Source organism: Manacus candei, unplaced genomic scaffold, assembly GCF_025592945.1.
Source record: "Manacus candei isolate 608988 ecotype Guabito, Panama unplaced genomic scaffold, ASM2559294v1 h1tg000084l, whole genome shotgun sequence".
Lineage (NCBI taxonomy): Eukaryota > Metazoa > Chordata > Aves > Passeriformes > Pipridae > Manacus > Manacus candei.
In genome coordinates this window covers 4,153,527-4,181,454 of record NW_026138132.1, presented here as the reverse complement: position 1 = coordinate 4,181,454, position 27,928 = coordinate 4,153,527, and the positions used below count along the sequence as shown (strand labels likewise).

General features: G+C 56.0%; 2 protein-coding genes across 4 annotated transcripts; both read left to right on the top strand.

Moving 5' to 3' along the window:
- Positions 1-1,633: 1,633 nt before the first annotated feature.
- On the top strand, positions 1,634-7,846 carry DUSP11 (dual specificity phosphatase 11). 2 transcript variants are annotated; one of them, XM_051811922.1, is made up of 9 exons: positions 1,634-1,708; positions 2,183-2,258; positions 3,255-3,386; positions 3,865-3,988; positions 4,589-4,649; positions 4,942-4,988; positions 5,165-5,240; positions 5,782-5,910; positions 7,019-7,846. In XM_051811922.1, the coding sequence occupies exons 1-9, from the start codon at positions 1,674-1,676 to the stop codon at positions 7,272-7,274; spliced, it is 936 nt and encodes a 311-aa protein (XP_051667882.1). In that variant the 5' UTR covers positions 1,634-1,673; the 3' UTR covers positions 7,275-7,846. The 2 variants fall into 2 exon arrangements, with proteins under 2 accessions (XP_051667882.1, XP_051667883.1); XM_051811923.1 differs by lacking the exon at positions 7,019-7,846 and having other exon boundaries at positions 5,786-5,910.
- Positions 7,847-8,408: 562 nt separating this feature from the next.
- On the top strand, positions 8,409-25,825 carry STAMBP (STAM binding protein). Of its 2 annotated transcripts, none has more exons than XM_051811879.1 (10): positions 8,409-8,515; positions 11,619-11,835; positions 17,472-17,547; positions 18,493-18,588; positions 19,225-19,549; positions 20,271-20,395; positions 21,177-21,314; positions 23,218-23,330; positions 24,071-24,170; positions 24,569-25,825. In XM_051811879.1, the coding sequence occupies exons 2-10, from the start codon at positions 11,630-11,632 to the stop codon at positions 24,623-24,625; spliced, it is 1,236 nt and encodes a 411-aa protein (XP_051667839.1). In that variant the 5' UTR covers positions 8,409-8,515; positions 11,619-11,629; the 3' UTR covers positions 24,626-25,825. The 2 variants fall into 2 exon arrangements, with proteins under 2 accessions (XP_051667839.1, XP_051667838.1); XM_051811878.1 differs by having other exon boundaries at positions 19,222-19,549.
- Positions 25,826-27,928: the final 2,103 nt, after the last annotated feature.

The window sequence follows — 27,928 nt, the reverse complement described above, 5'->3', positions numbered from 1 at the left end:
GGAAAGCCTGGGATCTTAGCATGGTACATTTATATGCGTGTCTGTGCAGGGCAAAGGAGCCTCGGCTGCCCACAGTGGGGTGGGGATGGGGATACCAGTGATGATTTCCCATTCCCAACACAATTTCCCACTCCCATGACGATTTTCCAGTCCCACCATGATTCCCATGCCCATGATGATTTCCCATGCCCATGATGATTTCCCATTCCCACCATGATTTCCAATCTCCACCATGACTTACCATTCCAACCATGATTTCCCATTCTCACCATAATTTCCCATTCCCATGATGGTTTCCCATTGCTGATGGGATGGGGGATGCTGGTACTGGAGCTGTGGGTACTGGGAATGGGGTGGAGATGCAGATTCCAGGGATGCTGGTGGCAGGATGGGGTAGGGGATGCTGACACTGGGAGTGCCAGTACCAGCAAGGGGTGGGGATGACAGTACTGGGATGGAGTCAGGGATGGTGGTACCAGTGCTGGTGCAGGGTGGGGATGCCAGTCCTGGGGTTGTGATGCCAGTGTTGGGGTGAACTGGGGTGCTGGGACCGGGACAGTGGTGCTGGTACTGGGGTGGTGATATTGTTATGGGGCAGTGATGCTGGTTCTAGGGTGGTGGTGCTGGTGCTGGTGCTGGGGTGGTGACACTGGTACTGGGACAGTGACATTGATACTGGGGTGATGATGCTGGCACTGGAACAGAGATGCTGGTACAAGTTCTGGAGCAGTGATGCTGATTGTGGTACTGGAATGGTGATGTTGGTACTGGGGCACTGATGCTGGTTCTGGGCCAATAACACTGGTTCTGGTACTGGGCAGGTGACAGTGGTCCTGGTTCTGGTTCTGGGCCATTGATGCTGGTTCTGGGCCGGTGATGCTGGTCCTGGTCCCAGTCCCAGTCCTGGTCCTGGTCCTGGTTCTGGCAATGCCCACTCATCTCAGGTGTGAGATGAGTTTTCCAGGCTCAGCCAGCCCCTGTCCCATATACCGTGGGAGCCACAGCTCTTTCCCAGGGCCGGCTCCTGCTCCTCAGCAGAGCACTAATTACAGGCTTGGCTGGAAAAGCAGGAGGTCTTGGTGCCAGCCCTGTCCTGGTCCTGGTCCTGATCTTGGTTCTGGTCCCGCTCCTCGTCCAGGTCCTGTTCCCTGTCCAGCTCTCTGTCCCGCTCCCTGTCCTTGTCCCGCTCCCTGTCCCACTCCTGCTCCCTGTCCCTCTCCCTGTCCCTCCCTCTTTCCCTGTCCCTCTCCCTGTCCCTCTCTCTCTCCCTCTCTCTCTCCCTGTCCCTCTCTCTCTCCCTATCCCTGTCCCTGTCCCTGTCCCTGTCCCTCTCCCTCTCCCTCTCCCTGTCCCTCTCTCTCTCCCTCTCCCTGTCCCTCTCCGTCCCTCTCCCTCTCCCTGTCCCTCTCCCTCTCCCTGTCCCTCTCCCTCTCCGTCCCGTCCCGCCGCTGTCGTTCCCACCGTGACCGCTAGGCGGCGCCAGAGCCCCGCAGGGCCGCGGGGGGCGTGGTCTCACCACCTGTAGGCGTGTCCTTCCCTCTGTGGGCTCACGATCTGTGGGCGTGGTCTCATGGCTATGGGCGTGGCCTTTCAACCGTGGGCGTGGCCTTGCTGTCCCCGCGGGGCCGGGGCGGAAGCGGAAGTGGCGCGCGGGGCGCGGCGCCATCGCTGTCATGGCGGGCAGGGGGGCCGCCCGGGTCCCCGAGCGGTGAGTGCGGCCCTGCCCGACCCGGCCCGGCCCTGACCCACCGCGGTGGCCACGTCACTGGGAGTCGTGGGCGAGGGAGGGGAGAGGGGTGAGGGTCTGCGGGACATGGGGCTTTAAGGGTCCGCGGGCGTGTGAGGGTCGCCGGGTCTGGAAGGGTTGAGGGTCCCGGGCAGGGAGAGTTTGGGGGTCCCGGATTTGAAGGTCGGGGCAGTTTGAGGGTCCTGGGCCTGAGGGGGTCTGAGGGTCCCCAAGCCTGGGGGCGTTTGAGATTCTCAGAGCAGGGCGGGTTTGGGGGTCCTGGGCCTGGGGGTTTGAGGGTCCTGGGGCCAGGGGAGGGTTTGAGGGTCTCCAGACCTGGGATGTGTTTGAGGGTCCCCAGTGCAGAGGGTTTTGAGGGTCCCGGGCCAGGGGCTGTTTGTGGGTCCCAGGCCTGGGGTCTCTCCCTCAGTTTAACCCCCCCGTGCCCGGATCCAGGTGGACAGACTACATCCCCCTGGGCAGGAGGATGCCAGGAACCCGCTTCATTGCCTTCAAGGTGCCCCTGAAGAAGGTGAGGGACCCCCAGGGGCCTGGGGGGGCATTGGGGTGGGAAAGAGCCCTGGGAAAGGGGCACTTTGTGGAGATTCAGGGAGTGAATTCCTGATGAACACAGTGCCAGAGCCACATCTGGGGAGTGGGGGCTGTGAGAGGTCCCTGTGGCACAAGAGACCCACCTGAAACACACCCAGGGGTGAGTCCAGGGGGGTCCCAGAGCAGGGGAGCAGGGCTGGGTGTTCACCTGGCACATGGGGGAGAGTCGGGCTGGGGAGCTGGGGGGGCTCAGCCTGGAGAAAAGGAGGCTCAGGGGGGACCTTCTGGCTCTGCAAGTCCCTGACAGGAGGGGGGAGCCAGGGGGGGTCAGGCTCTGCTCCCAGGGAACAAGGGACAGGAGGAGAGGGAACGGCCTCAGGCTGTGCCAGGGGAGGGTCAGGTTGGACATTAGGGAAATTCCTTTATGGAAAGGATTGGTTAAACACTGGAACTGCCCAGGGAGGTGGTGGAGTCCCCACCTCTGGAGGTGCCCAGGGAAGGCCTGGATGTGGCACTCCATGCTCTGGGCTGGGGGGGATCAGTCACAGGGTGGATTTGATGATCTTGGAGGGCTTTTCCAGCCTCGGTAATTCTGAGATTCCATGGGTCTGAGCTGAAGGACCTGGTTTACAGCTTCCACCAAACAGCACCTTCGGTGTCTGGGGATGTCTCTCACTGTGGTTCTGCCTCAGGGGGAAGTTTTTGGAGACTTTTGGAAGCCCACAGCTGAGCTGTCCCAAAGCCCAGCCCTGCCCATGGCAGAGGTGCAGCTGGATGGGCTTTAAGGTCCCTCCCAACCCAACTCCTTCCCTGATGCCATGATTGGACCCAGTAACTCTGTGTCCACCTGCCTCAATCTCTGCTCCTTCCTCGAGTCCTTCTCCCTCGTCTCCCGGAGTTCTGGAGTAGGAAATTCTTCCCACCCCTCACACACACTCCAATTTAATGTCTGCTCTGAAACATGGTTTCCCCTCAGAGTTTTGACAGGAATCTCCTTCCAGAGGAGAGGTTTTCCCCTCGTGACCTCATCAGGAAAGTCAGGGAGAGGAAGGAGGAGCTGGGGCTGATCATCGACCTCACCTACACCAGGCGCTACTATGGGCCAGAGGTGAGTCTGGGACTGGGAACGGGCAGGATTTGCTTCCAGGAGGAGAACTGGAAGAGTGTGAGGCACTGGAGTCTCTGACAGGGGATGAGGTGAACCATTGCAGCCCCATGGGGGTCTTTGTCCTTGCTCAAGTACCACGCTGGGTTCTTCAACCCCAGACCAACCAGCACAAGTTTGGGGATACCCTAAAGCTGCTTTTATGGGATCTTCTGATTGCAAACAGCTCTGAGTGTGTGGATAATTGCTTGGAAAAGTGTTCCAGCCTCTGTGTGCCCTCCCCAGGGAGGAAAGAGAGGCAGAAAAAATAATATGGAATTTTGGTGCTATGTCAGAGGAGTGAAGCAGAGCTTTTCTTACCTAAAACTGTGTTACTGCTCTTTTAGGCTCAGTTGAAAATTTCATTTTCTGGCTTCTGGTTCATTAATAATAAAAAAATCCTTATGCTTTTTCTGGAAATTATGGACTGTGCTTCTTGCAGGAGCTCCCAGCCACACTGTGCTACTCGAAGATCCTGACCATGGGCCACGAAATCCCAAACAAACAGACCATTTTCCAGTTCAAATGTGTGGTAAAGAAGTTTCTGAATGACAACAAAGACAATGGTGGGTGTGGGTTTCCCTGGTATTCTGGTACTGGGGTGGGCCAGTGGTGTTTTAAGGAACAGCAGGAATTTCTTTTCCTTCCCTTGGCATGGGAATGTCAAGGCAACAGGTTGGGTTTGTTTTAGGGATGGAATTCCTGTCGTCCCTGATAATCCAGGCCAGGTTGGACAGGGCTTGGAGCAACTTGAGACAGTGGTGGGTGTCCCTGCCCCTGTCAGGGACTGCCACTGGAGGGGCTTTAAAATCCTTTCCAGCCCAAACCATTCCATGATTCTGGGATAATTGGGCAGTGAGTGGAACTTTAATTGAGTTTGAGTCACCTGACTGTAGCAGAAGTAACAAGTTCTGTCAGGACTGCTAGTTAGACATAATAGACATAAATAAAGTTAGACATAATAAATACAGTAAGTAAGAGAAGGTAAAAATAAATATTAATAAATAAATTAAGCATAATCAGACATAAATATCATGATGTAATATTGTGTGTGCCCACTTCTGTGTAGTTTATTGGTGTCTGATGGAGGGTTAATGCAGAGGGGCTTGTTTGGGGGGGATTTTGGGGAAAAGACGCTTAAATATCCTCTGATTTGTGTGTTACAGACAAACTCATCGGGGTTCACTGCACCCATGGCTTGAACAGGACTGGATACCTGGTGTGCAGGTGAGTTGTCCTTATCACAGGGGGTTAAGTGGTGACATTTCCAGGAGGAAATAATGCCAAGGAAATAGAGTCAAGTGATCTGTGTAATCCCAGACTTCCACAGATTTTCACTTTTTATTAGGGACACTTTTTATTCCCATTTCAGCACAGCAGATGCTGATACTCCAGTCTGACATGTAAATAAAAGCTCTACAAACCTCCCAGTTCTTTCTTCTGTTTGAATCATCACCAACCTGTGGATGTTTTCCTTGTTAATTGTGTGTAATTAGGGTTTTCTTGCTGCTCTGCTCAGGTACCTGATTGATGTTGAAGGCATGGAGCCAAATGCTGCTATAGAGTGTAAGTGTGGGTTCTTGATTGGATGTGGGGTGTTTACTGGGATTTGGGATGGTCAGAAGGTTTGGGGTGGCCCCAGGGAGGGGGGCTGGGCTTGGTTGAAGGGGTTAAAATCCTTGTGAAGGGTTTTAACTGCTCTTCAGCCCCAAAGGTTGTAGCTCAGACCTGTCCCTCTCCAGTGTTCAACAAATCCCGAGGGCATCCCATAGAGAGAACCAACTACATCCAGGATCTCAGGAACAGAGCTGGGAAAAAGTGAGTCCTGGTGTGTCCAGAAGTGAGTGATGGGCCCTGGGAATGCTGCTGGAAAGGAACAGGGGATAAACATGGATGGCTCCAGGAAGGGAGGTGGGACAGGCCAGTGGGGAAGGCAGGAGAATGGGCAGGGAGAACAGGACATTGGGAATGGTTTAAAACTCACAGAGGGTGGGGTTAGATGGGATATTGGGAAGGGATTCTTCCCTGGGAGGGTGGTGAGGGGCTGGGATGGAGTTCCCAGAGAAGCTGGGGCTGCCCCTGGATCCCTGGAAGTGCCCAAGGCCAGGTTGGAGCAACCTGGGCTAGTGGAAGGTGTCCCTGCCCACGGCAGGGGGTGGCACTGGGTGGGCCTTAAGATCCCTTCCAACCCAAACCATTCTGGGACTCTGTGATGGCTTTAAAGATCCTTTTCTTTACTCTGCTTTCTTTCCTTGGCCCTTCCCTTTCCGGGTGAGCAGTGCCACAAAGGGGTGGGTTTGGGTGTGGGAGCTGATGTGCTCACTCAGTGGACACAGGAACACACGGAATTCTCTTTAAGGAAGTGTGGACTGAAGAGTTTGGGCTCAGGCCCCTTCAGAGAAAAAAGCAGTGCCCCAGCAAACCCCAGAAAGCAGATGGTCAAAGCCCCCCCTCCTCGCTCGGCCCAGCCCCCCCTGGCAGTGCCCAGGTAGGTGTTTGTCCCTGCCCTCTGTGCCCTGAGCTGAGCAGGCACAGCCAACAGCTGCTCCCTCAGGTTTAAACACCCTGAACTGGACTTTTCCTGAGACCCACCCATTGCCTTCCCAGCTCTGAGGGGGGAAAAAACCTCTCTGAAATTATTGTGTCAGTGGTGAGGTTCTTGTGCCTGCAAAGCTCTGCCTCTGAGTGACATTCCTGTGCCTGTGGATGTGGAGTGACATCACTGCCAGGGCTGGAGCTGGTTCTCAGTGGGGCTGGAATGTTCTCCTGCTGAGGCATTTAAAGGATTTTGGATCAGCAAGTGAGGCAGCTCCTCCCTGAGAGTGAAGTGGGGCCTCTCCCTGTTCCTGGGCTCAGCAGGGAAGGAGCTTCCCCTTGTCCTGGGGGGCAAATCCCACCTGTGTGGGAGCTCCAGACCCACTCCAGGGACATGTGTGGAGCCAGGGGGCCTCTGAGGGGCTTGTCCAGCCCCACTCTGAGTGGCATGAAAAATGATCCCTGCTGAAAACTTCACTTGCTGTGGGAAATCAAGAGGTTTTTTTCATTTCTCCCCCAATTTTCACCCCATTTCTTCCTGTTTTTCCTGTTTCCTCCCAGTTTTTCCTGGTTTTGCCCCATTTTCCCCTTTCCCCTTTGTTTTTTCCCCATTTCACCCCGTTTTTTGTCATTTTTTCCCCCTTTTCCCCCCTTTTTCCCATTTTTTGTCAATTTGTCCCATTTCCCGCCCCATTTTCACCTAGTTTTTTCCCTTTCACCCCATTTTATCCCAATTTTTCCCATTTTCCCCCGTTTTCCCCCCATACCAGGCCCAGCAGGACTGGCGAGTTCTGGCCACGTGTCCCCACAGACTCATTTTACACCATTTTACACCAATTTTAACACTGTTTTTCCTATTTTTTCCCATTTCTGCCCCATTCTTTCCCATTTTCTCCCTGTTCCTCCACATATTCTCCCTTTTTCACTGCATTTTCCTTTGAGCTGGGCGTTCTCCCAGGATGTCCCACCTTTCAGGAAAAGGCACCAGGTAAGCCCAGAGGGGGTTCACAGCCCTCCTTTTTGGGGTTGAGTGGGGCTGATTCCTGATTTTTTCCTTCCAGGAATGCTGGCAGTGCCAAGAGGAAGCACCAGCCCAGCCCCACGGCCCTGGCACAGCCCCTGGGTTTGGGACACGGGCAGGAGGCCCCGGAGCAGAGGAGGATGTGCAGCCTGGCCCCCAGGAACTGTTGGGTGTCACCCAAGGGACTCTCTTTCCCCCACCCCCAGAATTCCCAGAACTCCCAGGAGGCCACACCCGCCAGGAAGCGCCGGCACCGGCGCAGGAAACACGTGGGGACGGAGCGGGGAATGTCCTGACAGCGCCCAGGGAATGCTGTGCTCCCCGGGAATGCTGTGCTCCCAGGGAATGCTGTGCTCCTAGGGATTGCTGTGCTCCCGGGGAATGCTGTGCTCCCAGGGAATGCTGTGCTCCCGGGGAATGCTGTGCTCCCCGGGAATGCTGTGCTCCGGGACAGCCCATCCATGGGCTCAGCTCTGCCCCGAGGGAGCGCCGGGATGGGGCTGGAACGGCTGGAACGAGGGGCTGGGACTGCCAAGACCTGCCAGCCCGGGGGTTGCTCAGCTCAGCAGGGCTCTGGGTTTTAATTTTTCTCTCTTTCCTCAACTTCCCCCCCCCCGATGATTTTATGGATCTCGCAGGAATTTTCTACTCTTACACCGTAACTCCACTCCCAGAGGATGTGAGGAATAAACAAAGACTCAGAGCTGGGAGAATCCTAAAGGAACACCCCTTAACCTTCAACAGAAAGAGCTTTTCTTGGTTTCCTCGATATATGACAAGAAATAGGATTTGGCCTGAAAATGTAGGATTTTTTTCCCCCTCCTTTTCACTCATTTTTGCTGAAGTAAAATCCCTGCAGTGTGTAAAACCTGTGTGGAGCTGTGATTTCCCCCTGGGTGGACCTGAGGAGCCTGGAAGGCTGAGCCCAACTGGACTCGGGGTTGTTGGGCCCGTTTTGGGGTGAGAAGGGCCAGTTTTGGGGTGGGAAAGGGGGTTTTGGGGTCAGAAGGGCGGTTTTGGGCGTGAGAACGGCTGGTTTTGGGGTGAGAAGGGCAGTTTTGGGTTGGGGACGGCCAGCTTTGGGGCGGGAATGGCTGATTTTGGGGGCAGAAGGGCTGGTTTTAGAGTGGGAATGGCCAGTTTTGGGCTAAGAAGGGCTGATTTTGGGGCTGGGAGGGGGGTTTGGGGTGAGAAGGGCAGTTTTGGGGAAAGAAGGGCCGGTTTTGGGGCAAGAAGAGCCAGATTTGGGGTGAGAAGGGCGGGTTTTGGGGCGGGAAGGGCCCGTTTTGGAGCAAGAAGGGCCGGTTTTGGGGTGGCCCGGAGCCAAGGGCGCTGCCCCTTTAAGGGTGACGTCATCACGCCCGACGTCCCGCTGAGGGCGCTGTAGTCGCGGCACGGCCGGGCGGAAGCGGGCGGTGCGCCTGGCGGTGCCCGGATGTGGCGGCGGCGTCGGATTGGTCGGCGGAAGCGAGGCAGTCGGGGCGGGGCGGCGGCGGCCGAGGAAGAACCCGGAAGTGCCGAGGGGAGGCGGTGGCAGGTCCAGGACGGGCCCCGGGGATGGGGAGAGATCCCGGGGATGGGGGAGCGGCCTGAGGGGCTGGGGGAGCGGGACTGGGGTGGTCACCGGTTGTATGAGGTGGGGTCTGGCTGGGGGAGGTTTCCTTGGCAATGGGATCCACTCGGGAGTCTCTGACTGGGGGGTCTCTCACCTTAGGAAGGAGGATCTTCCCCTTAGGAAAGGGGAACTGCTCAGGAAGGGTCCGGCTGGGGGATTCTTCCCCTTAGAAAGGGGGGTCTTTCCCCTAGGGAAGGGGGATCCACTGAGGAATCACTGGCTGTGGGACCCCTCAGAAAAGGGAATCTGGTCGGGGGGATACGGCTGTGGGATCTTTTCCTTAATAAAGGGGATGTTTCCCTTAGGAAGAGGGATCTGGTCAAGGGGGTCTGGCTGTGGGATCTTCCCTTAGGAAGGAGGATCTTTCCCTTAGGAAGGGGGAACTGCTCAGGGGCACCTCTGGCCGTGGGATGTTTTCCTTGGGCAGGGGGATACACAGGGGCTCTGTGGGATCCTTCCCCTTAGGAAAGGGGATCCGGTCAGGAAGGGCTCTGGCTGTGGGATCCTTCCCTTTAGGAAGGGTGAACTGGTCAGGAGGGGTCTGGCTGTGGGATGGGCAGGGGGGCTGTTTTGGGGGGATCAGGTGGTCTTGGGGGGGCTCCTCTGCTCTCCCCAGGAGGGCTTGGGGGGTTGTGGGGGGCTCTGATTTTGGGGAGGGGTCTCCCTCTCTCCTGGTGGGCTGGGGAGAGGCTGGAGTTCGGGGCTTGCAGTTTGGGGGGGTTGGTTTGGGCACTTTATTTTGGAGGGGGGGCTGTGGGATCAGAGGGGGGCTCTGCTCTGGGGACACTGGGAGTTATGGGGTGAGTGAGGTCTGTTCTCCCATGGGAAAAACTGTGGGATTTGGTGGGGGGGGGGATTATTTTGGGGAGAGATCAGAGCTCTGGCTTGAGGAAGGGGGACAGCTGAACCCCCAGCAGAAGCATCAGTTTTGGGGGGGGAAGCTGAAGCCCCCCCTGAGCTGAACTGTCTCATCCCAGAGAAGCCAAATCCCACAGGGAAAGGGGCTTGTGGGGGCTGGGAAACATGGGAAAAAGGGGCTCCTACTCCGGGATAAGCCCAGGAGGGCCTGTCCTCCTCCACCAGGTTCAGCTGGGGCCTTTTCCTCCTTCCTCCTTCGGGAAGGAGCCACAGTCCATCCTGGCACTGTGGAATTGCTGGAAGGCTTGGGAGGCGCTCTGTGACTCTACAGGGAGTTTAACCCTTGTGTGGCTCCAGAGTGGCTTTTCCAAGGAAAACCTGCTCCTGGTGGAGCAGGAGGAGCGTTGTGGAGGTTCCTGGGCTCGGTCTGGGCGCTTCCTCCCCGTGGAATCCATTGGCTCCTGCCGTGGGTGAGGAGGGTTTGTTGGGAAGCAGCCCCATGGATCAGAGCGTGCAGCATTCCTGGGATCATGGGAGTGCCTCTCACAGCACTGGGAGAGAGGGACTGAGAGTTTGGGATGGAGCCTGTTGGGTGAGGAGGGATCTGGGAGGATCCTTTGGCACCGTCCATATCCCAGAAGGAAAAGGTTGCAGAGTTGAAACCTCTTGGGGAGCTGCTCCTGGGAAATTCCTTGGCTTTGTGATCCCAAACTGGGCACCAGCACTGGGTTTGTCCTGTGGAGAAACAACTGGGAAGAGCTGCCTTGAGTGGGATTTGGAGGGACCAAACCCAGCAGAGCTTGAAATTAATGTCCAGGGACTGACATGATTATATTAGTTTCTGTTTATTCACACACACACACATATATATAATTACATCTTATAATAATTTCATTAATATATATAACATATTATACATTCTATATTATATTATAGATAATATTACTTTTATTAATATACATCATTATATTACAATATATTAGATTACCTTATTAATATATTGTTATATTATCTTATGCTATATTATTTATTTTTATATCTATTATATGCTATTAATTTTATATGTACATATATTAAAACACAGCTATATATTATATTTTATTAATATTATATATTATTTCTTATAATACATTATCTATTTATATCTATTATATTAATTTGTGTAATTTTATATAATATATACTTCTATTTATTATATTTATATATATATATACATATATATTAAATTATATAAATTAATGCTGGGGACTGAACGTGCAGCTGCTTTGAGGTCATAGGGGTGAATATCCCAGTGCTGTGTCCAAACAGAGCTAGGCTTTTCCCAGATTTCTCCCTCAGGACCTGGCTTGACTTGTGGATTAAGTGTTTTTCTGCCAAGTGGGGGTGATTTGTGTCAGGGAAAGACAATCCTAAGGAGTGTGGATGAGGCAGCTCAGGACTGGAACAGGGACTGGAACAGGGACTGGAACAGGATCCCCGTGGTTTAAGCCAGAGCTCCAGGAATGCTTGGACAATGCTCTCAGGGACAGGGTGGGATTATTGGGGTGTCTGTGGGATCGTTGGGGTGTCTGGGTTAGTCGGGGTGTCTGTGGGATAGTTGGGGTGTTGGGATTATTGGGGTGTCTGTGCGATAGTTGGGGTGTCTGTGGGATCGTTGGAGTGTCTGGGATACTTGAGGTGTCTGGGATAGCTGGGGTGTCTGTGGGACTGTTGGGATGCCTGTGGAATTATTGGGGTGTCTGTGGGACTTTTGGTGTGTCTGTAGGATTATTGGGGTGTCTGGGATAGTTGGTGTGTCTGTGGGACTGTTGGGGTGTCTGGGATGGTCGGGGTGTCTGTGGGACTGTCCGTGTGTCTGGGATGGTTGGGGTGTCTGTGGGACTGTCCGTGTGTCCGGGATAGCCGGGGTGTCTGTGGGACTGTCCGTGTGTCTGGGATAGCCGGGGTGTCCGTGGGACTGTCCGTGTGTTGTGGGACTGTCCGTGTGTCTGGGATGGCCGGGGTGTCTGTGGGATTATTGGGGTGTCCGGGATGGCCGGGGTGTCCGTGGGACTGTCCGTGTGTCCGGGCTGGCCGGGGTGTCCGTGCCGTGCCAGGGCTCGGACGGCCGATCCCGCGCGTCCCTTCCCGGCGGGGCCGTTCCCGTCTCACGGCCGTGCTCCCGCAGGCTCCGCTCGGATGTGTGTGACCATGCCGGGCCGCGGGCTGCCCCCGGAGGAGCGGGTGCGGCGGCTGATCCAGGCGGGCAGCAGCGTGGAGGTGAACGAGGACATCCCCCCGCGCCGCTACTACCGCTCGGGGGTGGAGATGCTGCGGATGGCGGCCGTGTACGCGGGGGAGGGCAACGCCGAGCACGCCTTCATCCTCTACAACAAGTACATCACGTAAGGGACGGCACAGGGGCTGGGCTCTGGGACTGGGCTATGGGGCTGGGCTGGGCTATGGGGCTGGGCTGGGCTCTGGGACTGGGCTATGGGGCTGGGCTGGGCTATGGGGCTGGGCTGGGCTATGGGCTGGGCTGGGCTCTGGGCTGGGGGCTGAGCCGTGCCCTGACTCTGCCAGGGACAATTGAGCTGGGAGAGCTCTGCTCTGCCCCTCTGGGATTTGGGGTCCCCACAGCTGGTGGGGCTGACCCGCAGGGGTCATAAAAGGGATCTTTCCGCTTAGGAAGGGGGATGTGGTTGGGAGGGCTCTGACTGTGGGATCTCCTCCTTAGGAAGGGGGATGTGGTTGGGAGGGCTCTGACTGTGGGATCTCTTCCTTAGGAAGGGGGATCTGGTTTGGGGGTCCCTTTGCTCTGTTGTGGGGGGTGGGGGCCTGTGGGGGCTTTGGCTGGGGGGGTCCTCCACTCGTTTAGAGAGGGGAAGGGCAGGGGGGCTGTTTTGAGGGACAGGTAGAGCAGGGGGAGCTGTTTTGGGGGGGACAGCCAGGATGGGGAGGCTCTTTTAGGGGGTCAGATGTAAGGTGACTCCCCACGGTTTCACCTCAAGGTGTGAGACACAAACCCACAGATGCAGCTGACTTGTAAAAGTTCACAGAATCCCAGAGTTGTTAGGGGTGGAAGGGACCTCTGGGGCTTGGGGTGGACTGACCAGGCAACGTCATAGAGGTGTGAAGTAAAAACCCACAAACTCACTTCACAGAATCCAGAATCCCAGAATTGTTAAGGGTGGAAGTGACCTCTGGGATTTGGGGTCCCACAGCTGGTGGGACAGACCAGGAGATGTCATAAAAGGTGTGAGGCACAAACACACAGAAGCAGATGACTTGTAAAAGTTCACAGAATCGAGAATTGTTAGGGGTGGAAGAGACCCTGGGGTTTGGGGTGAACTGACCAGGAATTGTCATAAAAGGTGTGAGGCAAAACCCCACAGAATCTCAGTTCACAGAATCTCAGAGTCCAGAATCTCAGAATTGTTAGGGGTGGAAGGGACTTCTGGGATTTGGGGTCCCACAGCTCTCTTGGTGAGCCAGGGAGGGTCTGGAGACTGGGGTCCCTTGGGTGGGGTGGTTTGGTTTGGGCACTTTATTTTGAGAGGTGCTGTGGGAATTAGAGGGGGGTTCTGGTCTGGGGGCACTGGGAATTACAGTGTGTGACTGGGGTCTGTTCTCCCCTGGGGAGGACTGTGGGATCTGGCAGGAGAGGTTATTCTGAGGAGGGGACTCAGAGCTCTGGCTGGTGGGACTGAGCAGGAGATGTCATAAAGGTGTGAGGCACAAACCCACAGACAAAACTCCCTTCACAGAATCCAGAATCCCAGAATTGTTGGGGGTGGAAGGGACCTCTGGAGATCACCCAGTGCAAACCCCAACCCACCTGGAGCAGGTGACACAGGGACATGTCCAGATGGGTTTGGAAAGGCTCCAGGTGGGTTTGGAATGTCTCCAGAGAGGGAGACTCCACACCCTCCCTGGGCTCTGCCACCTCCTCCATGGAAAGAAGTTCTTCCTCCTGTTGAGGTGGAACTTGTCATGGTTCACTTTATGGCTGTTGCTCCTCATCCTGTTGCTGTGCACCACTGAAAAGTCTGGTACCATCCTCTTGATACCCCTTGGAGATATTTATATGTATTAATTAATGAGATTCCCTTTGGAAAGAGGCTGATCTTGGATTCCTCTGTCCTTCTGGAGACTCCTGTCAGCAACAGAGGGGTTTGTCCACCTGTAAGTCAAAGCCTCCAGGTGTTTTATCACCATGAAGGGGCTAAATTGGCCTTGTTTTTCACTAGGTCGGTTGTGACATCATATGGATTGGCAGGGATCCATCACCAGGAATATCAGTATCTAGTATCCTGGAAAGGATTGAGGTTGGGTGGTGGTTTCTCTGATAAACCACTTTCAAAGCCTGTTTTACTCTTAGGTTACTACAGCCTTTTACAGCAGGGAGTGAGTCCCTCTTTCAGGAGCAGGGACCAGTTGGAGATTTATTTTTACGTGTCAGATTTGTTTTTACATTTCAGAGGGATTATAATTCTCTCCCAGACCCCTCAACAATGCCCTGTTGGTGTTTATGGGGCTGAAAATTGTGATCCTCAGAAAATACCCCAATGTCAGAGTGGCCTGTTCCTGTAGGTTTTTTTGGAAAAATCCTGCCCCTCCCACCCAGTGCCCCTGGTGAGGTCTGTGCTGTGCCCACACCGCCTGCTTCCCCAGAACATGGTTGGCACCTCCGTGGGCATTTCCCCTCCCTGCCCTTTGTGCAGGTTCCTGCCCCTGAAATCCAACACATTTTTCCCTGATTAGGCTTTTCTTCCCGCCTTGCACTTCCTGAGCTTTTATGGGCATGGGAGCAGGGCCCTGGGAGGCTGCACGGGGAGCTGGGAAGTGTAAAACCCTTGGGAAGGTTTCCAGGCTGGTTACGCAGCTGGGACTGGAGGAGGAACTTTTTAACTAAACAAACTCAAAGCACCTTGGCTGTTTCACTGTAGCTCGGAGAGGTGCTGGGGTGGCTCTTTCCAGCAGCTTTCCTGGAATTTTCAGCCTGGGCTGGGCTGCCAGGAGGGTGGAAAACCTTCCCTTGGTGGGATTTCTGCGTTGCTGAGTTTGAGCTGCTGCCCTGGATTGTCCAAAGATATGAACTTAATGTCACCATCTTGTTTCTGTAAATGAAGATGGGAAGCTGAAGCTCAAGCAGTGGGATTGGTGTTTTCTAGATGTCCTGATCCAAAGGGCAAGATCCACATGGATCAGGGCATGTCCTGATCCACTGGGAACTGGAGCCTCTCGTGGACTTGCTCTGCTCTCCCTTTCCTAGGAATGGGACCAGGCTGGGAGAGCTGAGGGGGCTCACCTGAAGAAGAGAAGGCTCCAGGGAGACCTGAGAGCCCCTTCCAGGGCCTAAAGTGGCTCCAGAAGAGCTGGAGAGGGACTGGGGACAAGGGATGGAGGGACAGGACAAGGGGGAATGGTTGTAAACTCACCGAGGGCAGGGTTAGATGGGATATTGGGAAGGAATTGTTGGCTGTGAGGGTGGGGAGGGGCTGGGATGGAATTCCCAGAGAAGCTGTGGCTGCTCCATCCCTGGGAGTGTCCAAGGCCAGGTTGGAGCAACCTGGGATAGTGGAAAGTGTCACTGCCCATGGAAGGAGGTGGAACTGGATGAGTTTTAAGGTCCCTTCCAACCCAAGCCATTCCATGATTCCATGGCTATCTCTAGGAATAACCAGGCTGGATTTTAACCCATATCTTGTCACCTGATAAGACTTTCCTTGCCTGTCGTCCTGAGCAGCTTATTTTCCATTGATCTGAGTGGTTGTTTTCCTTGGATCCCCCCAGGAACACTCCAGTCGATTTTGGCAGAGCCAAATGTGAAAGAAAAAAGAAACAAGACCCAACTTTTGTGTGGTGCTTGGGCTCCTTGGTTTGGTGCTGCTGGGATCAGCTCTGGGGGTGTCACAGGGATTTGGGAGCTGCCAGCTTGGCCTGTGCTCCAGAGCTGGGCTTAAAAATAGCCTGGGCTGGGGCTGCTCGGTGCCAAGCAGCTGCTGCTCCAGTGGACTGGGGAACAGCAGAGGTTTGAACAAGCCCAAAGCTCCTGGAGGTGGGAGCTGCAGGTTCTGGTCCTGCCAAACCTCAGTGGGGCTGTTGGTGGGAGACATGGGCTGTTCCTGCCCCTCCTCTGCCCCTTCAGCTGCTGCTCCTGCCCCCGAATTTTCCTCTGCTGCCTGAGCTCTCCTCTCCTCCTCCTGCCTGCTTTTTCCCCACTTCCTGACTTGTGGAAACCCAGCTGTCCCTGCTGGTTTTTCCATCCTCCCCAGCCCCAGCATCTGCTCTTAATCCTCCCTAATTAATCCCTTCCATTTTAATCCACGAGCTGTTGGCAGCGCTCGGGGCCTTGTTGTGTCTCCTCGACACAGTGACCTACTTCACACCACCAGCTGGGAGAGGGACCTTGCTGGGCCTTTGGGGTGGAACCACGGCTCCTCTAGGGCTCCATGGGTGCTGATCCTGCATCCTCACCCTCTCCCTGGCAACCAGGAGCATTCAGGGTGGCAAAAAGTCCTTCCTTCTCCCAGAGGACTGAGAGTTTGGAGCAGCTGGGTTTGTTTACTGCACACACAGGGGTTTCTCCGAGTGAAGAGTCTCACTCTGTCCCTGCTGAGTTTTTCCCTCTTGGCTCTGCTTGGTTCATGCTGCTCCCTGGGGCACAGTCCAGTCCTCTTATTCCCTTGTTCCTTGTGCCTGGGAACGAGGCTGCTCTCTGGAGCTGGAGTATCCTTTGGATGCTGGAGCTGTGTGGGAAAAAGCCAGGGAGGAGGGCAGGGGTTTGGGGTTAATCCCAAAGCTTTGTGGATGCCCAGAGCCAGGACAGCTCCACTTGCAGGAGACAAGGGCCCAGCTAAGCCCACCCTGAGCTCAGCCTGAGCACCCTGTCACCACTGGGAACTTGGTCACAGGGTAACTCAGAGTGTCCCAAGCCTGAGCCAGAGGGAGCTGCCCTGTGTTTATGGGCTTTCCCCCTGGTATCAGTGCCTGGACAACTCTCTCTGCATCTTCACCTCCATGTCCTGCAGAGCTCCGTGGAAGGGCCTCGTTGTGGCCTTCCAGCACTTAAAGAAGGCTTGTGAAAAAGAGGGAGAGGGATTTTTTACATGGGCAGAGAGTCATAGGGTAAGGGGGAACAGGAGAGATTTGGGTTGGATATTGTGAAGGAATTCCTCCCTGTGAGGGTGGGGAGGGGCTGGGATGGAATTCCCAGAGAAGCTGTGGCTGCCCCTGGATCCCTGAAAGTGTCCAAGGCCAGATTGGAGCAACCTGGGATAGTGGAAGGTGTCCCTGCCTGTGGCAGGGAGTGGGACTGGATGAGCTTCAAGGTCCCTTCCAACTCAAACCAGTGTGGGATTCTATGAGGGGGAAAACAGTTATCCCATTTGTAGAGGAGCCAAAGTTGAACCTGTTCCCATGCTGGCAGTGGGATGATGCTGTGATTTCCCTCCCAAAAGCCAGCACAGGAATTCCCCTCCAGCCTGGAATACCTGGGGCTGCTCCAGCTGCAGAGCCCAAAGTTTCCCAATGCAGCAGCTGGGGATGTTGGGAACTTGCTTTTAGCAAGTTTTCCCTGTTCAAGGTCTGAGTTGTTTCCCCTCTGATGCACAGTGTCTGTCCCTGTGAGCAGAAGGACAGTGAGCACTGAGTCAGCCGAGTCCTTGTGCTGGGACTGAAATCCCGGGATGCTCCGAGGGGTCGGCAGGTGCCCAAGCACCTCCTGAATCACTGCTGTGCCCTTGGTGCTTCAGACCAGCTTATTAATGGTTCTCTTCAAAACAAATGTATTCATCCCTGAGGATCATCTCCAGAGTCCAGGTGGAATTACAGCATGTGTGAGGTGCTCCCCTGGGACTGAACGAGGTCTGTGTGCCATGAACAGCTCCAAGGGGCGATGGAGGTTTTCCTGCAGAAAGACTGTCCTGATGGGCAGCACAGGACCCAGGGATCTGTACCCCCAAAGTGCCACTGACTGTCTTGTGTCTGTCCCTTCCTGCCATGATCCCAAACTGCAGTTTCTGTCCCGTTTTTCCAGGCTCTTCATTGAGAAGCTGCCCCAGCACCGTGACTACAAAACCGCCGTCATCCCCGAGAAGAGGGAGACGGTCAAAGTAAGTGGTGACATTGCCAGGTCCTGAAGGGAAACGTCTTGGCATCGTTGACCTTGGGTGTTCATGGCTCTGGCATGGGTGATCCACACAAACACTGGCATGGCCAGGCAGTCCTGACCCCTGGGAGTTCAGTTCTGGGCTCCTCTCCAAGACAGACACTGAGGGGCTGGAGGTGTCCAGGGAAGGGAACGGAGCCAGGGAAGGGGCTGGAGCAGCAGGAGGGGCTGAGGGAGCTGGGGGGGCTCAGCCTGGAGAAAAGGAGGCTCAGGGGGGACCTTCTGGCTCTGCAACCCCCTGACAGGAGGGGGGAGCTGGGGGGGGGGTCGGGCTCTGCTCCCAGGGAACAAGGGACAGGAGGAGAGGGAACGGCCTCCAGCTGTGCCAGGGGATGTTTAGGTTGGATATTGGGGAAATTCCTTCCCCAGTAGTGTTGTCCAGCCCTGGCACAGCCTCCCCAGGGCAGTGGTTGAATCAGCACCCCTGGAAGTGTGTAAAACACTTGGATGTGGCACTTGGGGACATGGATTAGTGATTGACATGGCAGTGCTGGGGGAAAGGTTGGACTTGATGATCTTGAAGGTATTTTCCTCCTAAACAATTCCATGATTCTCTGAGTTATGGTTTGGACTCTTCTTACCCTACTGTATTTACACTGGTGTCCAGTTTACTTTCTGTTGATCATTGGAGTGTCCTTTTTTCCTGTTAAACTCCCTGCTTTTTAAAGACCACATGGCTTTTCCATGCATGGGAGCTGGATGCTCAACGTGGTGAGATTTGCCAGGGAATCCTTGGAGATTCCTCACAGCCACAAGAAGCCACGGCTCCTATGCTTAATGCTGCAAAGGCCAGCACTGCTGGGTGATTTTGGGGGTGGGTTTGGGGTTGTTGCAGCTGCTCAGGGCCGGTTCTGTTGGCACTCAGACTTTTCCTGCGTTTCTCCCCCAGAAACTGAAGGAAGTAGCCTTTCCCAGAGCGGAAGAGCTCAAGGAGGAGCTGCTAAAGAGGTACGCCCAGGACTATGCTAAGTACAAGGAGCAGGAGGTGAGTGAGAGCAGACTGCAGGCCTGTGCTCCCCAGGAGACCCTCAGCCACCAAGGGTTTGGGAGAGGGCAAGTCTCCAGGGCTCCCTGGGTGCTCAGGAATGTCCATTGTGGGGATCCCCCCCTGCAGCCCAGGGCTGGCCCTGCTGCCACTGTAGGTTCATCTGAGTCTCTCTTCCTTGTGCATCCCGAGTTGGGGCTGTTTGGTTGGTTAATTCTCTTTGTCCCAACACAAGATCCAGGTTTTGTGATCCAGAAACCCAGCGTGGGCAAGGATGTGGGGTTGTGTGGGCAAAACAGAAACCTCCAGGATCAGTTTTGCTGCAGACAAGTGTGATTTGGGAGACAGGATAGAGGGAAAACAACCTGGAGTTGTGCTTCTGTGGAAGAGGGAGGGTAAGGCAGAGGTTTTAGGTGCCCTGGTCCAGCTGGCTCTCCTGATGGAAGTGTGGATCTCTGCAAGCTGAAGCTTCCTGCAAGGAATGCTCTTTGCAGACCCTTTCGAAGCAGCCTGGGATTGCTGAGGGTCTGCAGTACAGAGGCTCCATGTTCCCGTCTCTGCTCATGTCCCTTGGGATACTTCTTCTTAGGGAAGGAGGAGGAAGAATAATTTGCACCCCCTTTGGCTTTGCAGCAGCAGCTGGAGGAGGAGAAGAGCCGGGTGGCCCTGATGAAGCAGCAGCAGGCAGAGCAGGAGCAGTTCCACGCCTTCGAAGAGATGATCCGGCGCCAGGAGCTGGAGAAGGAACGCCTGAGGATAGTGCAGGAGTTTGGGAAGCCAGAGCCAGAGTCTCTGGATGGACCCCTCATCCCTGGAGTGGAAAAGCCCCCGACTGATTTAACCCCAAAGGTTCCAGTGTCTTCAGTTCACCCAGCAAGTCCCTCAGCGGGGACCGTCCCACCCAGACCTCCCGTTGTGGACAGATCTTTGAAGCCCAGTGCTTTGGGGAGCACAGAAACCAGTTAGTACCTCTGGGAGCATCCCTATCCCTTGCTGGGGCTGAGCCAAATGTGGCCAGTTTGTCTGGGAGGCTCTTGGAATTATCTGCTCCTGGCTCCATCTCTTCTGGAGGTTTGCTCTTCCAAGTCACTGGATGTTGTCCCTGTTGTTCAGTAAAGGTTTGCAGGGCTTGGGAGAACTGTCTCCTCTTGGGAATGCACCCTCCATGCTCTTCCAGCGCAGTCTTTCTGCTGTTCCAGACTCTGCAGCCTATTTGCCTTTCCTTGATCTAAGCACTTCTTGGAGATTTGAGTTTAATTCCTGGCCGGGCTGATTGAATCCTCCTGACCAAATCCTGCCAAACACAGCTCCAAAATACTCATCCAGACATGTCCAGTGACTGGTTCTTGCCCAGTGACACATCCTACCTTAAATAACATGCTGTGAGTGTGTGTGGTTTCGTTTTTCCTAACAAACAAAAGGCTCATTTTTGACACCCTGCTGAAGGATTCTTCCCCTCTCTGTTCTGAAGGAGGTGGTGCTTGTCCTTTGTCAAAGGGGTGGTGCCTGTCCTTTATCAGTGTCCCAGTGACACATTTATCTCTTGGTGCCACTGGAGGGGCAGAGCCAGAGCAGTCCACCCTTCCAGGTGCATTTTTTCAGTCTCATCCCTTCAGGGCCTGCCCTGAGGGACCATTTCTGCTCCCCTGGCTTGTGTCTCACTGCGCTCCCATTCCCCACAGGTGCAGGAGTGGATGTCCTTCGCCAGGTCATTGTCCCCAGGGAGCTGTGCCACAAATTCCTCCAGCTGGCTGATGCCAACACGGTGCGGGGTGTGGAGACCTGTGGGATCCTCTGTGGGAAGCTGGTAAGGGGACAATCCGTCAGGAGACCTTGGAGCGGCACAGGGGTTGTTTGTCACGGCACCTCCGCTTTGGAAATGGCTGCAGGACCCTGATCTTTGTCCTGGAATTCTCTAGTGCAGTTTCAGGCTTCCCTGTGAGCAGTAGGGGTGATCTGCCTCTCCCTTTCCAGGCTTTTGGGTCAGGATTTCCTCACCCTGGCACTCAGTGCCAACCAGAGTCCCCACTCGGCTTCCTCTCTGCTGCTGATGACTCTGTGTACCTGCCACAAGCACTGGGGACAGTCCTGGGGACAGGAGCTCCAGGGACTTGTCCTTTGGGTGCCAGCAGGACTGGGATGTCCCAGCTGGTGATTTCAGCCACATAGGGCTGACAGGACACTGTTCTCCCCAGGAGTTTTCGTGTCCAGGTTTCGTTGGCAGCTCCAGCCCTGAGTCACTCGCAGGGGTTTGCTTTGAAATGGAGCTGTTTGAAGTAGCAACTTCCTGCCATCCAGCTGCTTCCAGACACTGGGGATTATTTAGGGATGAGGCATCCTCTTGAGTTGCTTCAGTGGGTGTTCTCTGAGCTGTTGTGGGTGCTCTGCACAGCAGGGAAAATGAAATAGGAAGAAAACCCCGCGACTCCTTTGTCAGTAACTGGGAGTTGCACCTGCACGGTGCATGGGCTTCTTGAGGAGAAGTTCCCAAAACTTAAGGCATTCTCTCGGCTCCCTGTTTCCTGCTGAGGGGTGTCTGGGGGTGCCTGTGCTCCCCCTGATCCCCCTGTGCTGCCCCTGCCCTGCAGATGAGGAATGAGTTCACCATAACCCACGTGATCGTGCCCAAGCAGCACGGGGGCCCCGACTACTGCAACACCGAGAGCGAGGAGGAGCTGTTCCTGATCCAGGACCAGCACGGCCTCGTCACCCTGGGCTGGATCCATGTGAGTGCCTCCTGCCCCTGCCTTCAGCCTGGAGGGACAGGGCTGGGGGAGCAGGGCTGGGGGGGGAGAAGTTACAGGAGGAGATGGTGTGGAGTGGGCAGCAGCCTCTGGATGGGTTCCTCACCTCTGGTTTGGTTTCTCCCTCTGGTTGGATCTCTTGCTTCTGGGTGGATTTCTCCCCCTGGTTGAGTTTCTCCCCCCAGTTGGATTTCTCCCTCTGATTTGATTTCTCTCTCTAGTTGGGTTCCTCCCTCTGGTACAGTCTCATTCGCTACTCTACTGGAGAAATCCTGGCCTGTTTTACATTTGAGTCCCTTCCCAAAGCATCAGGCCCTTTGGAAAGGAGAGAGGGCAGGGTTAGATGGGATATTGGGAAGAAATTCTTCCCTGGGAAGGTGGGGAGGCCCTGGCACAAGTTGCCCAGAGAAAACCTTAGAACCCCTTCCAGGGCCTAAAGGGACTCCAGAGCTGGAGAGGGACTGGGGACAAGGGATGGAGGGACAGGACAAGGGGGAATGGCTTCCCACTGCCAGAGGGCAGGGCTAGATTAGATATTAAGAAGACATTCTTGGCTGTGAGGGTGGGGAGGCCCTGGCACAGGTTGCCCAGAGGAGCTGTGGCTGCCCCTGGATCCCTGGAAGTGTCCAAGGCCAGGTTGGAGCAACCTGGGCCAGTGGAAGGTGTCCCTGCCCATGGCAGGGGGTGGAACTGGCTGATCTTTGAGATCCCTTCCAACACAAACCAGTCTGGATCTGTGCAAGGGGGGTCCTGGACATGCAGCTCATGTGTCCTCCAGCTAAAATCCAACTCCAGAGGCCCCATCAGGGCATCCCAAACCCTCCTGCTGCAGGGACACCTCTCCCATGCTATGTCCCTGGAGTGGTGCTGCTGTTGAGGCAGCTGTGCCATGGGATGTGCCAGTTCCAGAGTCCTCCCTGGCTGCAGCAATTCCCTGCTGTCCCCACGGAGCCCTTGGCAGTCGGATCCGTGCCAAGGAAAATGTTTGGAGCTGCTGAGTAATCTCTCGAAAGCAGCTGCTGCCTCACAGCCTTGGACAGGGGAATGTGCTGCCTGTGCCTGATCCCTGAGGGGGCAGCTCTGCCCTGCCAGCCCTGTCACACCCAGGGACCCTCTGGAATTCCTGTGCCCCTTCTGCTGGCCTTGGCAACAAAAACCTCACCAGCAAAAGGAGCTTCCAGCAGGAGTTCAGGTGTGAAATCCAACTGTGGGCAGGAGCTGGGTGAGGCTGTCAGGGATCATACAGCCCTCTGGAATGGGATATCCTGAAGTGCCAGGGCAGGATGGGGTGTGAGAAAGGTGTGAATTCCCTGCAAGGACAGTGTTGGGCCTGAAAGCAGGACTTTTCCATGCAGTGGGACAGGAATGTAGAACTCCTTTTGTACTTCAAATGGAAAAGAGGAGCAGGTCTTTTAAGACAGTCCAAAAAAAATGGGGGGCTACAAGAGAGCTGGAGAGGGAATTTTGGCAAGAGCATGGAATGATGTGATAGGACAAGGGGGAATGGCTTCCCACTGCCAGAGGGCAGGATTAGATGGGATATTGGGAATAAATTCTTGGCTGTGAGGGTGGTGAGGGGCTGGGATGGAATTCCCAGAGGAGCTGTGGCTGCCCCTGGGTCCCTGGAAGTGTCCAAGGCCAGGTTGGATGGGGCTTGGAGCAGCCTGGGCTAGTGGAAGGTGTCCCTGGATGGAATGGGATGGTATTTAGGGTCACTCCCAACCCAAACCATTCTGGGATTCTACACAAACCCCTCTTAGTGTGTCCCCTGTGCCATCCCAGGAGCTGTGTCTCCTCTGTCACAGCCTTCCTTTGGCAGACACAATCCCTTGGAACCCTTTTCCCAAGCCTGCTGTGACTCCTGTCCATGTGTTGCCTGTTCCAGACCCATCCCACCCAGACAGCCTTCCTGTCCAGCGTGGACCTGCACACCCACTGCTCCTACCAGCTGATGCTGCCGGAGTCCATCGCCATCGTGTGCTCTCCCAAGTACCAGGAGTGAGTATGGACACCCAGGAGCGTGGGTGGACACCAGGAGTGAGTGTGGACACCAGGATGTGGGGTGGGGAAGGCCTTTCCTTCTGCCTGGGCTGTTTTACCACACCCTTCCTCTGTGTGTGGAGATAAAATGCCAGGTCACACACGTGGGACTGCACAGCTCTTCTGGGCTGGATCAGGATCAGGATCAGGATCAGGGGGTTGGATCTGGGCAGTGGTTGCCCACCTGTGACAGGAGGGTGATCTGCAGCCCTGGGGCTGGGAAGAGGAGTATCCCAGGAGGAGAGGTATCCCAGGAAAAGGGGTGTCCTGGGAATGGGGATGTCCCAGGAAAGGAGGTGTCCCAGGCAGTGATGTCCCAAGAAGGGGGTCTCTCAGATGGGGGTGTCCTGGGAAGAGGGGTGTCCCAGACAGAGGGGTGTCCTGGGAGGAGGGTTATCCTGGGAAGAGGGGTGTCTCAGGAAGAGGGATGTCCCATACAGAGGGATGTCCCATACAGAGGGGTGTCCCAGACAGAGGAGTCCTGGGAAGAGGGGTGTCCCAGAAAGGGGGGCTTTCCCAGGAAGAGATGTCCCAGACATCCCAGAGGGTTGTCCCTCAGCCTCAATCTCTGCCCCTGCCCGAGGTGAGCTGCCCCAAAGGTGCTCTGTGAGGCCCAGAGGACGTGGCTGTCCCTGCAGAGGTTGCAGAGGTGGAGCCACAGGAGGTCCCTGTGCTCCTGGCTGTGTTCCCTTCTCCAGGACGGGGTTTTTCCGGCTGACGGAGCACGGCCTGGAGGAGATCTCGTCCTGCCGCCAGAAAGGGTTCCACCCACACCCCAAAGACCCCCCTCTCTTCACGGTGAGTCCCCCCCAGGCACTGGGGGCTGTGGGGTGGGGAGTTGGTGTGTTGGACCCTTCACTGGAGTTAAATCTGTGGGATGCTGGACTGTGACAGGAGAGGAGGCTCAGCCTGGCAGGGGCCGGTCTCAGATTCCCAGGGTGGAGGTGCAGGAGCTTCCCAACGTTTTACAGGGCTTGGAGGAGTGATGGGGAGCTCCTCCCTGCAGGAACAGGGCGAGGCAGCACAAAGGGGTGTGTTTGGGAGAGGGATCTGTTTCTGTGTCCTGCTGTGGTCACTGTGTGATCCAAGGAACGGCTCCAAGGGCTGTTCTGGGAAGGACTCTGGCTGCAGGTCGTGTCACCTGGGCTGTGGGAACATCTGAATAACCCCCTGTCCCCTCTCTTTGTCTCTCCCAGACCTGCAGTCACGTGTCAGTGGTGGAGAGGGATGTTGTCCTGCTGGATCTCCGATAATCCTCCTGCCTTATCCGCTCACAGGAACCTCCTGCCTTCCTCTCAGCCTTAGGGATTGGTCCCTCCTGTAGCACATGATTCCCACCGTGTAGAGATCCCTCCCCTCCCTCCCCCAGTGCTGGTGGGATTTCCAGTGGAATCACATCCCTGACCTCCTTGGGAGCACGTGGATCCTCAGTGCCTGGAGCCTGCTGAGGTCCAAGGTGTGGGGAAAAGCCAGCTGGGAATTCAGAGGCAGGAGCCAACACTAAAGCAGTTTTTAACACTCTAATCCGTGGCTGGAACGGCCTCCTGGGGAGGTTCCCCATGATTTGCTGCAACCACGAGGTGTGGAAACCTCTTCAAGTGCTTTTGGGACTTGCCCAAATTAACCCATGCCCCGTGTTGTCCCTCTCTGCAGGTCACTGTGGGCTTAGAGCAGCTTCCAGGAGTAGATAAACCTTTCCTGTAGTTTAAGATTAAACCCTCCTGACCCCTCTCCCCCCTCACGAACTCAGCCCTGCTGAGCTGAGCCACTCCTGCTTCCTGGTACTCGGATCTTTGCCTGGGGAGGGAGAGAGGGGACTCAACTCCTTTGGGATCCCCATTTCAGGAATGAAGGTGCCTGGACGGGGCACAGCTTTGCAGGATCTCCCTCATCCCAGCAGTGTTTGGGGTGTCTGGTGACTTTATTCCCTTTCCTGGCTCTGGGATCCTCTCAGCCCGTGGTGTTACCGTGGAGGAGCACTGGGTGTCCCAGCTGCCATCACTGCTCCCAGATGGAATTCCAGCTGCTCTGGCCACTTCCATCCTCCAAGATCCCACAGCCTGATTGCCCCTGAACTTCCCAGAGCAGCTGGAAGCCCGTCCCTGCCAAACCCGAGCTCTCCGTGACGTCGCTGCCGTGCGGTACCACCAGATCCTGCTCCGAGGTGCTTTAGTGGGATGCCAAGCAGAGAATTCCCTTCCCTGTGCTCCAGGCCGAGCCTCCACCCTCACTGGGCAGGAAGCAGCAGAATTCCAAGGTGGAAGGCAGCTGGGCCCAGGGCTGAGCGTGACCCACACCCCACCCCCTGCAGAGGGATGGTCGGCACATGGCTGTGCTGGGCTGGGGGAGGCTGGAGCTGCCTTCCCACCTGGCATGAAAACATCCACGTCCTCGTGCATCCAACACCCCTCCGTGTTCCGGTGGACACACATGGATCAGATTATCTGGGCTGGCTCTCTTGTGCCACTTGTTTTCTTTGAGCTCCCCCCGTGGGTTGGGGGGTCTGGCGGGGGGGGATCCATTTGTTTGGGGGTTGGGGTGTGTTTGCAGCAGCTCCTGCGTGACAAAGGGCTGCTCCCAGCTTTTCCAAAGCCAGTTTTGGGAACAGGGAGGGGGGGGGGAGCGGGGGGCCTTCAGGACATCTGTGGGAACTTGTTTTCAGACCTAATTAATTTGAACCATGCTCGGGAGGGGGTTGCAGTTTGGTGTGGGATTGTTCATTCCACAGCACGGAGCAGCTCCCCCAGAACATTGCAGGGACATGAAGTGGGAAATCCCATCTTTCCAAGCAGCAATTCCTTCAGTTTGGTGGGGAATATCCCAAGGAATTTATCCCAACTCCACATCCCACCAGGTCTCAGGTCTGAGCTGCCTTGAGCACCCGCCAGAGAGTGGAGCTGGTGGCACTTCAGCACTTTTGTGTCATCCCAGTGACAGATAAACCTTCACAGGGAATATTCCACATTCCTCAGAGCAGGAAGGGCCCAGTTCCTCAGTCAGGGCTCAGCTCCCACCTCACTCCCAGCCCTGCTCCCTGAGCTCCTGGCTTTTCCATCACGTTTTTTCACTTGGAGTCCCTGAGCCATCAGTTTGTTGATCGGGATGGATGTCGATAACCTGGTCCCACCAACCCACCCTGGCTCTCCAGCTGTGCCAGATGTGACTGTTCCACCTCAAAATCACCCAAAACGGGGTTGGATTTGGGAAGAGTTGGCCCCAAACGCTTTGTAGGAAGGGTTTAGTGTCTGGATTGAGTGCCCGGGGTGTTCCTGCAGGCAGGGAGTGATGTTTATCTCCACTTCAGGATGGGAACAGACTCTGATCATGCCTCTTTTCCCCGGTTTGCCCATCCCCGGCAGCATCCCGGGAGGTTCCAGGCATGACCGTTCCCTTGAGGGAGGTGCCGGGGGCCGGACCGAGCGCCGGGAGTTTTGAAATCCGGCGGTAAAGCCGGGCTTGCCCCCTGCTCGTCCCGCGCCCGTGCCGCGGGATGCCTGGCGTTCCTGAGAGCATCCCGGCCCGCCGGGGCTCCATTGGCTGCGGGGGCCAACCTTGCCTTTTTAGGCTGCGTGGGCTCCGCTCGGGGCTGCGCTGCCGCCGGGCCGGCCCGCAGGGATGGGGGATCCCGCAGGGATGGAGGGATCCTGCAGGGATGGAGGATCCCGCAGGGATGGGGGATCCCGAGGGATGGAGGATCCCGCAGGGATGGCGGATCCCGCAGGGATGGAGGATCCCGCAGGGATGGAGGATCCCGCAGGGATGGGGGGATCCTGCAGGGATGGAGGATCCCGCAGGGATGGGGGGATCCCGCAGGGATGGGGGGATCCCGCAGGGATGGAGGATCCCGCAGGGATGGGGGGATCCCGCAGGGATGGGGGGATCCCTGCAGGGATGGCGGATCCCTGCAGGGATGGAGGGATCCTGCAGGGATGGAGGGATCCTGCAGGGATGGGGGATCCCGAGGGATGGGGGATCCCGAGGGATGGGGGATCCCGAGGGATGGGGGGATCCCGAGGGATGGGGGATCCCGCAGGGATGGGGGATCCCGAGGGATGGAGGATTCCACAGGGATGGCGGATCCCGCAGGGATGGAGGATCCCGAGGGATGGTGGGATCCCACAGGGATGGCGGATCCCGAGGGATGGGGGGGATCCCACAGGGATGGGGAGCCTGGAGCCGACCCGCGTGTGCCCACAAACCCCGCGGTGGAGGAGGGATGGGACTCGGAGCTGCCGAGCGGGGCCAGGGGTTGATGCTCCACCCTTGTGCCAGCCCGGGATCCAGGGGTGTCTCTGAGGTTTTGGGTTGTCTCTGAGGTTTTGGGTTTGTCCCCCCACCTTGGAATGCGATGGGGTCCTGCCAGCAGCCCCTGGCACAGTCGCACCCTCTCCGTGTTGGTTCTCTCCAGCCTCTGCCTCCATCCAACCCCTTTTCCCACCCCCACTGCTGGGTTTGGGGTTAATTTTTTGTAAGGTGGTTTTGGTTGTTTTTTTTAACAGCCTTTCTCCTCGGTGACCTCATGTCTGGCAGGGTCCCAAGGGATCCGGGGTGGGATG